General features: G+C 38.5%; 1 protein-coding gene across 1 annotated transcript in view; it reads left to right on the forward strand.

Moving 5' to 3' along the window:
- Positions 1–8,002, forward strand: part of LOC149300926 (uncharacterized) — a 164,755-nt gene extending 156,753 nt beyond the window's left edge. Inside the window, exon 90 of the mRNA XM_089484481.1 lies at positions 7,353–8,002. Within this exon, the coding sequence (XP_089340607.1) occupies positions 7,353–8,002 (650 nt within the window). The remainder of the gene's footprint in view (positions 1–7,352) is intronic.
- The last annotated feature ends 4,925 nt before the right edge of the window (positions 8,003–12,927 follow it).

Here is a 12,927-nt window from a genome sequence, read left to right on the forward strand (position 1 = left end):
CCCCCAGATATGCCACTGTGGCCCCAGATCTGCCTTATACACCCTGATACACCACTCTGTCCTCCCCAGACATGCCACACTGCCCTCCCCACATATGCCTTATATACCCTATATGCCTTATACCCCCAGATATGTCACTCCGTCCTCCCCAGATATGCCTTATACCCCCCAGATATCTCATAGTCCCCTCATAGAGTCACAGACCATACTTTTATAAATAAGTACTGGGTTAATCTTCACTGCCCCCAGGATTTAGATTCCCCTTAGTTTGCCCCCCTTTATCTCTAACTGCACCTTAAGTTAACTTTAATAAATTAATAAAATTAACCCTCAGTCCTCATCATTAAATTAACCCTAAACACCCCATTAACCATAACTGCCCTAAATTAACCCTAAAGACCCCATCAACCACAGCATCCCCTAAATTAACCCTAAAGACCCCATGAACCACAACAGCCCCTAAATTAACCCTAAACATACCATTAACCAAAACTGCCTCAAATTAACCCCAAACATCCCATTAACCACAGCTGCTCCTAAATTAACCCTAAACACACCATTAACCATAGCTGCCCCTAAATTAACCCTAAACACCCTATTAACCATAGCTGCCCCTAAACACCCTATTAGCCATAACTGTCCCTAAATTAACCCTAAACACCCCATTAACCATAACTGCCCCTAAATTAACCCTAAACACCCCATTAACCATAACTGCCCCTAAATTAACTCCCACCTCCCCTAACTTTCAGTAGCCCAAATATTAATTTTATACTTACAGTTAGATGAGTGTCACAGCCATGTGGTTGTGGCCTTCTGGGAGAAGGAAGGGGTCGGGGCCAGTTGTCACAGTGATTACAGGGAGGGACTGGTAAGTAGGAGCTGCTGCTGTGAGTCAGACTAAACGGATTATATAATGAGGGGTATTTTTCAGAGCGTTTGCTCTGAAAAAACCCTCATTTAATAATCGATAAAAATCGATTCAACTAATCGATAATGAAATTCGTTGGCAACGATTTTCATTATCGATTATTATCGATTTTATCGATTAGTCGTTGCAGCCCTAGTACTTATCATTGTTTTTTCTCTTCACTTAAAACATGAATGTTTCGGGTTCGAGGCATGTGATGTCTGCTAAAACAATGTACACAGACAAAGAATGTAAGGTGTTTGGTGCTGGATTCAATTATAGTTTTATTTTGGATATGACAGTTCCTCTATAATCAATGTAAACCTCTGTTTGGTACCGCAATTACTTTTATATTTATTTTAATTGCGCATTTAAGTAATAATATTTTAATAAAATGGATTAAACACAGTTTTGGTAATTACGACAAAAATATTTATTTTATGATAAATAGTTGAGGCTCAGCGGGGTTTGGCATAGTGGGCTAAGCGAATGGATGCATAATGAAGGAGCTCTGCCATAAAATCAGATTAAAGCAGCTGAAATCCAGTGACTCAAAGAGAAGATGCTGAGACATGGCAACGTGCAACCACAAAGCTAAAAGAATGCTATGGACCATGGGCCATAACTACTACATACAAGGGAACAAATTAGGGAAGATGATAACCAACAAACTAAGGAAAAGATCATCATTGTAAACCTCAATGATGGCTCAGGCACACCCCAGCCATCATTGCACAACATAAGCTAATTCCCATTCAAAAACAACTTATTAACCATTCACAGAAGAAGAAACCAGCAAAGTCATAAGACCACTTAAACCAGCAAAATCACCAGGCCCTGGTGGGTTTTTACAACATATTCCACAAAGACTTTGAAAGAGTCTCACCCCTGGGCTAACAAGAGTGTTAATTGAAATTAAGGAATCTTGAACAAATCCAAAAGAAATGCTAAGGGCACACATTGTCACCCTTCCAAAGCCATGTAAAAAACACCCACTATCAGGAAATCTTAGGCCAATTTTGCTTCTAAACAAAGATGTTAAACTGTAGGCAAAGCTCCTGGCAAACAGGATAAGTGATCTGTTACCTTTTGGATGTATGATCCTCTAGTTTTGAACTATGCCAATTATAATCAAACATGAAATACTACAAGAATATCAAAAGGGTCAAGCACCTTTACACAAAGCACCTGCAGAAGAGGCAGGGAGGTTTAGGCGTGCCGAGCCTTATGTCAGTATTCCATCCTTCTACCTTGTACTTTGTGATGCATGTCATGTTTCCTTGCAACCTGTACAGGCCACTCTCCGGTATGTGGAACCTGGGAATCATATCATCTGACCAACTGCACCTGCTTACCTGACCATAAATAGCTGCTCAGCACCTCAGTTACTGCCTTTACAGTGCAGTGTAAGCAGCTTCATTCTGTGGCTCTGTATCCTGGTCTTATATTTCTCCTAGCAGTTTCCTACTGATCATCTGATTCTGATTCATCTTGTTTGTGACCATTCTCCTGGATACCTGATTTAGCTTGTCGACTGTGACCTTCTGTTAATGACGCGGCTTATTTTTGACCACGTATATCAGCCTGAGGGCTTTCTGCTGTGTGCCCTGTGTGAGGGCTTCCAGTCCCCCTGCCAGTCCAGCTATAACTCCGAGGTGTCTGTCCCCTATCCATGTCTGAGGTGACTGTTCCTTTTGTGTGTCTTGCCATATGCCCTGCTAATCGGTCTCAAGTACCACACCAGTTTGGCTAGGCTTGTGTGGTACTGTGTTACTGACCAGGAAACAGGACTGGTTTCTACAGATTAGCCAGCATTCTTCAATATAGTTTATTCTTATACACCAGCCTTGTGTGTCTTTAGTCTCTTGTCTTTACTTATCTGTGTGTCGCTGTACATTGGGAAATACAGTCTCAGATATCCCCCGCAATAGGGCTCCTACCCGACCTGCTTACACAAGCCTGACACCTTATTACCTAGTGACAAATGTAGCCCATAGCTTCAGATCAATCCAGAAGGGAATGCGGGCACAGAGGCATGATGCATCACATCAGGTGGCAATGTGAACATGTCCAACTGCTTTGAATTAAGACAGGTTACAGGATACCAACTATGTGTGTTTCTGGAAAATTGACTTATGGATATACTCTGCCCCAGATTCTAAGACACATAAAAAATATTTGAACACACATAACCAACACCACCTACTTATGTTACCTACTTATAGCCAGGCGATGGAGGAAATGCCTGACATTACAGACCTGGTGGCTACTAGAGCTCATGAATACTATGCCCATAGAACATCAAATAGTCTACATGCACATTTGAAGACATGGAGACCCTGAAACGGCTGGAAACTAAACTCAGGACAAGATAGATGATCAACAACTGGTAGCAATTGGATGCACCCAAATATCCTTCCCTTTCTGCTCCTTCCGCAATTTTTTCTTATTGGTGCTACTGAATTTCCTTCTCTTATTCTTTTCCCTTTCGGTTTTCTCTCCTTTCCTTTCATACTCATTGTGGAGGAAGTCAACAAATGTTGTGTCATAATGCCAGAGGGACGATGGTTAAAAAAAATGGAAAAATGCATGTAAAAATCGCGTAAAATCTTGTATTTAGTAAACTCTTGGAAAACTGAAAAATAAAATATATAAAAAAAGAGGGTCAGTTGCTAAGAAACATTTTTTGAAGAGGTTACTTTGTGAAGAATGATTATTGCTGGATAGATTTTCTATGTATGCGAATGTAATAAGGCTCTGTGCACAGCTAAGTGGATTCTTCACATTGTGTTGATAAAGATTTTCTTGAATTATTATTACAGAGCCATATTTTAGGACAAAATGCCAGCAGTGTGATGAGGACACTTTGATTTAAAACTAAAAGCTTTAGCAAGTATGCTTATTTTCCCTAATTTCTGCTATTACAAATGTGTTATTTTTCATTCTTATTTGCTATCATGACTGCAGTGAATACATATATATGAGGGTATTCTGACACCTAAACATTGTTTACAGGCATATAGATTAGTGATGGGCAAAGCATCACCATCCACCTGAACAAAACAGCAAAACTATATTTTGCCCATCACTATTATACAGTATATCCACAATAGAAACATTTTAAATGTGGTTTCACTACCCTCTTGATGACACCACATGCAACTGAACTATTATTTTGTACAGCAGTTAATTTGCATTTATGGTAACATATGGGGCTGTCAGGAAATGCATTCTGTTACCACAATATATAATGTGTAAGCATAATATAACTTGATTATTTATGAGCCAGATGGTTAAAATCAACTTTTATCACCTTGACAAAAATATTGCCTTCACTGTGGTTTCTGTATTTCATGTAATGTCAGTCAACGGAACAAATAGGTACTACATTTTAGATGCTAAACCTTGTACCTTTGAAGCATCAGTAGCATTCATCCTTGTTTATGCCAAACAATGAGTATAAGGGCAGCCAGATGATATTGGTAAGAATATATTTGGTCTAAACATCAAGTTATCATAAACACAAATCAATAAGTAACTCAAGTATTTACAAACTACCTGCAGTTGAGCTGATGCCTGAGCTTGTGAGTTGAGAAATTGTGAGCTGCCATCAAGTTCATAATGCTACATATTAAAACAATATTAAACACCCATAATGGGTGAAAAAAAGGATATCATCTCAGGGGTACATTCTGCCACAAGTTTAGAGAGGATTGTCTCTGAAGATGGGCAAGTCTATTCACTAAACTGCAACTGCCTAAGAAAAATCTAGTCTGAACCCACTGGCAGTGGATATTAAGTGGCCACTGGTTTCACAGGAGTGTATATACAAGTAAATTCAATTATTTTTAAGCATTAGAATTTTTTTTAAATTATACCTACAATTGGTACAGAGGAATGTCCCAATATCCCAATGCTACATCAGAATGTAATTTATGTGCGCATACAGTAACCAAATTGTACATACACTTCATGACAATGAGATCAAAATGACTTTTGCTTTAAGTGATAACAGAAAGTCATGTAGGCCTGGCATTAAAAAAACATAAATAATCACGTTTCTCTAAAGTACAATAAAATAGATTAAAAAGTAATAAATATACATTCTGTGGGATAGCCTAAAAACACGGTCCTCTTACATTATATGCCAGATGCTTCATGATTTGTTATGGTGTCAGAATTATGCCAAAAATGCATATTTTTTTATATTTTAAAATATTAAAATAAGGCCATGTAACTGTAACACAGGAGGAGAAAAATAGGAGAAATAAATCCGAGCGGAGTCTACCACTGTATGAGTAATAACATACAAACCTTGACAGTTTGATCCGTTATTCCCATACTACTTTAAACGTCCAGAAAGCACGTGAAGACTGTTTTAAATGTTGCTATTACAATTCAAGTTCCAAATCTGGAATATATTCTCATTATGTATTGGAAGAAAAATAATAATTAAGCACAATTCAGTTTCCCTGGCTTCTTTTATTGTCTGTCTCAAGTTGTCTGTGGAGACTTGGCTGGCTACAAAATAGCTCCCAAGGAAAATTAATAGACTTTGAGCACTGGCTACCATAAACCTGTAGATGAAGATTCTTGAAATACTGAAGCTATAAAGAGATAAATAGGGCATTTTGCAAACAGATATCTCTATTAGCATTCACCATACACAATATAAATATATGTGCATAAAAATTTTCTCACTGGGGTTTTGTGCAACATCAAACAGGATTGATTTTGTTTTTCCTATTTGGTGTTTGACAATTCCCTGCGTCCAAATGAACAAAGATGAAATAAAACTGTTTTTTTATTTGATTGTGTTCAGATAAATGTGGTTTCACTGTACTTAATCTGCTATTATTTGAACCAAAATTAAATAGCTGACAATGTACTAAATCATTTTATGTTTGTGCCTGCAGGCATTCTTGCCCCCACTTCTGCATATTTTTTCCAGTCCTCTGATCACTTTGTTTTTAAAGCTGGGCAGTGCAGGCAATCACAGTTGTAAACGTTTGTAGATGGTTCACTCAGTGCGAATTTCTCCTTTATCGAAGATTATGATTTATGAAAAACATCCAACAGCTTATTTTTCCTTTATTTCACTTTTTCAACATTCCATTGGGTTTTACATTATATCATATATTTATTTAAAAGTGAATATTAATGATTATTTTCAGTTATTAGTTATGCCATAGCTGTGGACACAGGGCTTCAGTTCCCAAAAGATTATTGGCTTAATTAGGACTTCTTTAGATATACAGTTGGAAGACAAATCCAGCATAACATAACACCGAAACACAGAATTTGACAGCAGAACCATTTGGCCCATCTAAATCTCTGACCGTCTAGTTTTATATTATATATAATACATAATATATATTATATAAACCTCTCACTTGTACTAAATTCCCTTAGAGTATTTAAATGTTTCTTTCAAATCTCTTCTTTACTCCAAGCTATACAAACTGAGCCCCCTTAGGCTTTCATGATACTTTGTGGCATAATGTGGCATAATGTGGCATAACCACTGCCTCCTTCCTGCTACTAATGTTTCTAGCTATACAACCCTGCACATTGCTTGTTTGTTGGCAATGCTTTATTGTATCACACTCTTAACTTTAAGTCCTCAGCAATATTTATTCCCAAGTGTCTCTGCTCTCTTGTCACTGGCAGAACAGTGCCCACAATCTGCCTTGGTATATCCCAAGTGTATTATTTTACATTTATCAACATTAAATTGCAGCTGTCACACTCTTGACCATTCTTCTAATTTACTTGAATCATTTGCCATGTGGTTTGTTCCACCTAAAATGTTTACCTCATTGCAGTCCTTTGTATTTTCTACGAAAATGCATACCCTACCGTTAAGACCTTTTGTAGTATTTCTAATAAAAATAATAGAGGTACCCCACTAGTGACATGACCTTATGCTGAATATACACCATTAACTACAACCTTCTGTTTCCTATCACTCAATTGCCATTCAAATATTTTAACACCAGACTCTGAAAACTGTTCTTAAATGTGTGTATGTTGCATGTATGTATTAAATGTATGCTGTATCATTAAAAATAACCTTCACTTGGATTAAGGGGCCTAGACAAAACCCTGAAAAATACACCCAGACCATCATCCCTTCTCTACCAAACTTTACAGTAAGCACTATACATTCCGATAGATAGTTTTCTCCTGGCATCTGCCTAACCCAGATTCACCCATTAGACATCCAGATAGTGAAGTGTGATTCATGACTCCACACATTTCCACTACTTTAGGGGGCTTGTGTCCCTGCTCAGCCAAGGAAACCCATTTTATTACGCTCCTGATGCACAGTGGTTGTGAATATGTACACATTTTGTAGATAACCTTGTGAAAAATTACAGTCTATAAGAGAATGCTCATTTCCTTGTGTCACTCACTCAGCTTTCTTGTTATCTTATTGCAGATGCATTTGTAATTAATAATACTGTGGTATCAGACAAAGACCACTCCAATGCACTTCTGGAAGATGTTGCAAATGTGATGACTAGTAAAACTAAACTTTCTGTCATGTCACCGTTATTCACTAATGAGACATTGTCAGATCAACAAGATGAGGAATCTTTCAGAGAGGATACCCCTGCACACCAAAAAGTCACCATATCTCATAATGAGGCCGGGAAATGGCAGAAAGGCAGAGATATAGAAAGAAAGGGAATTGTGGTATCTGAAGGATGTGCAAACAAAGCAGAAGAAGCGATCATTGACAACGATTCAATGGTACATACAAGAATTTCTGCTTATGAGCCGTCTTATAATGAGCATGGTCATGGACATAACAATGGCAACTTTGATGAGGCTGAAAATAAAAGCTACAAAGATGCTTTTGATAAAGAGAGAGGAGACAGCTTCCAAGAAAGTCTACCTAGTGGTGGTGATTTTGAAACAAGTGAAAACCAAGCCAGCTATAATTATGGATCGAACAATGAAGATAATAAGGAGCATATATTTGATTATAACGTTGACAGCAGATGGAATGCCAATGACAACACAGGTGCCTTGAAGGATCACAGTATAAAGATCGAGGCTGATGACATCAGAGAAAATATACAATAGGTACAGATTAATAGAAAGGCGATACTCATAGTGAAAATGTCAACGTTACTAGGGCCAAATATATTGGATGCAGGACAGTGTGAATTGTCATGACTATAAACGATGAAACTTCAATAAAAAAGATACACAATAATCTATCTGAATGATTTAAAGTGTACAAGACAGGGAAGTCGTGGAGAAAATGCAGTATAGTTTATATAAAAGAAAAAAACTGTTTTATGTACAATAAATATGGTGGATGAATGTTCTTCTGTGAATTTATTTTTTTTCCTTCTATTTATCTGAATATTTTCAATCCATGCTTATGCTAAATCAACTTTCTGAAGATAAAGAGTAAATGACTGCATGTCTCAATGACAACAGATGTGATATTGCTAAAACACAGCTAATTATTGACTGCAATTGGAACATAAAGAGCTGTGTTAGGATCAGGGGCTGATTTGTTGTTGACCCCTTTTCTATATCTATTAATAGAAATTAAATTAACTGATGACCTGTAAATGTATATTGTCATATTGTGCATTTTTGAGTATGGATATGATTCTAAACATAAAATGCAATTGCTTCTTTTTCTAATGATATTGAATGCTATCGATAATAGTTTCTAAATACAGAAAGCAACGTTGTTTCAGGATATTTTTCACCATTTCACCGGTTGTCTTTCATTTTCTTAAAGCACCATATATTGCCTTCAGCTTGAAATATTTATGTTTTGTAAGTCTTAGAACTCTGGTACATTCAATATGTTAAGATGGGTCTACCTTATTTAGAACCCATATGGCAATATTCAATTTAGTGTACTTTTGATGGTGATCATTGTTTTTTTGTTACAGATTTGTGTGCATTAGCATAATGTATACATTATACTAATATACTATATTCAAAATAATTATTGTTTCATTATCATGAATCATGACCATATCAAAAGATTGTAGACCTCAAATCAAGCATTATTCACATGTATAATATACCTGCTCTAGTTGTATACAGGAGACACTGTGAAACTGTATTTTAAGATTATTCCAAAGTGATTGATATAATTAGTGTATACTAATGTGGCCTTAAGAGGAAGGCCTACTTGTCAAAAACATAATTTTTGTGGGTGCCCTAAATTACAAATGGTAAAACCAGGGCGTACCTAGAGTATTTGGCACCTGGGGCGGATCCTTTATGTGGCACCCCGCCACATACACACACACTTTAAAACTGCATAGGTTCTTTCGTTATATACTGGTGCAGACATTGAAGGTGGTACAGCATTACTGTTATTATATACCGAGGCAGACAATGACGGTGGTACAGCATAACACCTATCACTATATACTGAGGCAGACATTGACGGGGTACAGCATAACACCTATCACTATATACTGAGGCAGGCATTGACAGTGATACAGCATAATCCCTTTTACTATACATTGAGCCAGACATTGACAATAGTGCAGCATAACCCCTATAACTATATACTAAGCCAAACATTGATGTGGTGCAGGCCTACCACTTCAGTGTCTGGCTTAGGGATGCACCAAAATGAAAATTCTGGACTGAAACCGAAAATTCAGCATTTACTTGGCCGAAACCGAAAATGACCCCCTCACCATAAAAAAAATCTCACACTTTTATTTAAAGTAAGTTAAACACCAAAATTGGACAAAAAAAATCAATTACAATATTAATATACCGTATTTGCTCGATTATAAGACGAGGTTTTTTTCAGAGCAAATGCTCTGAAAAATACCCCTCGTCTTCTAATCGGGGTCGTCTTCTAATCAGACCTCAAATAGAGTCTGATTAGGAGACTAAGATCCAGATCCCCCGCACCGCTGCAGGGGACCTGGATCCTCCTGTCTCACCCCCCCCCCATCATACACACACTTACCGGTGCTTCCTGCTGTATTGCCGGGGCAGCGGGTTGACGTCTACGCGATCCGCGTAGACAACGTCCGCTGCAGCCGGAAGGAGGTGTGGCTAGCAGCGGGGGTTGTCTGCGTCCGTCGCGCAAACCTTCCCCGACTGTCAGAGATCAGAGTTCCCCGCACCGGTGCGGGGAACTCTGATCTCTGACAGCCGGGGAAAGTATACGCGACGGACGGATACAAACCCCCGCTGCCAACTCCACCTCCTTCCGGCTGCAGCAGAAGGCGACGTCAACCCGCTGCCCCGGCTGGAAGCACCGGTAAGAGAGGGCTGAGAGGGGAGGGGAGGGGAGAGTGTGTGTGTGTGTGTGTGTGTTAGTTAAATGGGGGTATAGGGTGTGTGTGTGTTAAATGGGGGCATAGGGCATTTCTGGAGTGGCGTTAAGGGGTCATTTAATAGAGCACTCTGCCTCCTGAAATGCCTTATACACCTATATGCCACTCTGCCCCATAATATGCATTTTAACCCCCTAAATGCCAGAGTGGCATATAGGGGTATAAGGCATTTCTGGAGGCAGAGTGCTCTATACAATGCCTTTTAACTCCCTTAATGCCACTCTGCCTCCTGAAATGCCTTATACCTCCCTATATGCCACTCTGCCCCATAATATGCATTTTAACCCCCTAAATGCCAGAATGGGATATAGGGGTATAAGGCATTTCTGGAGGCAGAGTGGCATATAGGGGTATAAGGCATTTCTGGAGGCAGAGTGGCACATAGGGGGTCAAAAGGCATACCATGGGGCACAGTGGCATATAGAGGGTTAAAAGGCATATCATGGGCCACAGTGCCATATTGGAGTGGCAAGCCTGGGGGCAGATGTGCGTAACTGGGGGACAGGTTGGAAAATACAAGAAATAAAAACAAAAAAAATATTTTTCTCAATCATAGCTTTTATTAAAAAAAATAGTTTACATGAATTAACATTTACTGGTAAAACTTTTTTCCTTTAGGGTCGTCTTATATTCAGGCTTTTTCTTTTTTTCCTAAGTTAATATTCAGATTTTGGGGGGTCGTCTTATAATCAGGGTCGTCTTATAATCGAGCAAATACGGTATATATATATATATATATATATATATATATATATATATATATATATATAATTAACAGCAATCACACTCCTTTCATGTCCAGGCATACCAAGATTCCAGCATGTACTAGCTGACTTGGTATGATAGGAGTGTGATTGCTAACAGGAGTGTGATTGCTGTTAGCAATCACATATATATACATATATATATACAATATATATATTATTATTATTGTTGTTGTTGTTGTTCACACGTGAACCAAGCACTGGAGGCATAGAATCAGACATACAAATCCTGTATTTGCAGGTATACAATAATAATGTATGGAAACATAGCATTGCAGGTATAGATCAACTGGAAATCACATAAAATGTCAGCAATAAAGGTAAATATAAAATCACTCCCTTTTTATTATCTATCCCTTTATTATCTATCCCTTCTCGCTATCTATCCCCCCCTCCCTTCTCACTATCTATCCCCCTCTTCTTCCCATCTCACTATCTACCCTCTTTTCCTCCCTTCTCACTATCTACCCCCTCTCTCCCTTCTCACCATCTTCCCCCCCCTCTCCCACCCTTCTCATTATATACCCCCTCTCCCTCCCTTCTCACTATCTATCCCCCTCTCCCTCCCTTCTCACTATCTACCCCCCATCTCCCTCGCTTCTCACTATCTACCCCCCTCTCCCTCATTTCTCACTATCTACTCTATCTCCCCCTTTGTAGTTGAAGGCAAACAGGTTTTGGACTTACCATCCAGAAGTCTTGCTGTGGGAGCGCAGCGCCTCAGTCTTCTTGCTCTGCTGCGGTGCCTGCTGCTTCACTGCTGAGCGCCGTAATATGACATCATATTCCGGCGCTCAGCATGACATGCCGGCATCGCAACGGAGTTAGAACCCTTGCAAAGGAGACTGAAGGTCGCCGAGTGGTTGCTAGGCACCCCTCTCCTCCCTTCAAAAAAAGGGACAACGCTGCCCAGGGCATGTGGTGAGAAGGGGCAGAGGGGGTAAATAGTGATAAAGGGGGTGATAAGAATATTGAAATAAAGAGTGAGAATGGGTGAGAGAATGAAATAATGTGTGGATGCATTGTGTGAATGACTGAAAAAATGAAAGAATTAATGTGTGGATGAATTGTCTAAATGAGTGAGAGTATGAATTAATCAATTTGTGAGAATGCATTAATGAATAGTGAGAGAATAAATTATTTTGTGAATTAATTATGTGAATGAAAGTATGAATTAGTAAGTGACTGTAAAAGTGTTTGTGTGTATCATAGATGTATAATTGATTTGTGGAAAGGCAAAAATGGCACATGCAGAGTTTTTGAGCCTTGGGGACCAAGATGGCAGGGTGTTTATGGGACAAAGATGGCACAGGCCGGACTGTTTGGAGACAAAGTTGACACATGCTGGCTGTTTTTGGGGACAAAGATGACAAGTCCTATGCGTGTAATTTGGGTGCTATTCAGGATCTATGTGGGCAATGTGGACGCCAAGGCTGGCTTTGGGGTGTGCGAGCTGTGATCTATGTCTATAATTTAGGGGGTTTTATTTATACCTTTAATGCTGAGTTTGTAATATATTTATATAATATATTAATATTCTATAATATTAATATATATTAGCAGTAGGGTCTAATATTTATATATATCCGCAGCAGGGGCTAATATTAGAGATTGAAAACTAAGTGCCAGTTACGCTGTTATTTTGAAATCATATTTCAATAACTGTCTTTACTTCAAAGAGATAAGTACATATTATGTAGTTAAAAATGCATGTCTAACGCATATATATATATATATATATATATATATATATATATATATATACATACCTGTATGTGTACTCTCATGTGCTTCATAGTGGTCACTGCCCCAAATATCAACAATTTTACCCAGAAATGACAGGAAGCAGAAATGACTTAATGCCTCTGCACTGCTATGGTTAGCCTGCAAATCTGATTATGCAGCCCTC

The sequence above is a fragment of the Sceloporus occidentalis genome, unplaced genomic scaffold (assembly GCF_023333645.1).
Source record: "Sceloporus occidentalis isolate IW3139 unplaced genomic scaffold, rSceOcc1.0.p SCAF_22, whole genome shotgun sequence".
Classification (NCBI taxonomy): domain Eukaryota; kingdom Metazoa; phylum Chordata; class Lepidosauria; order Squamata; family Phrynosomatidae; genus Sceloporus; species Sceloporus occidentalis.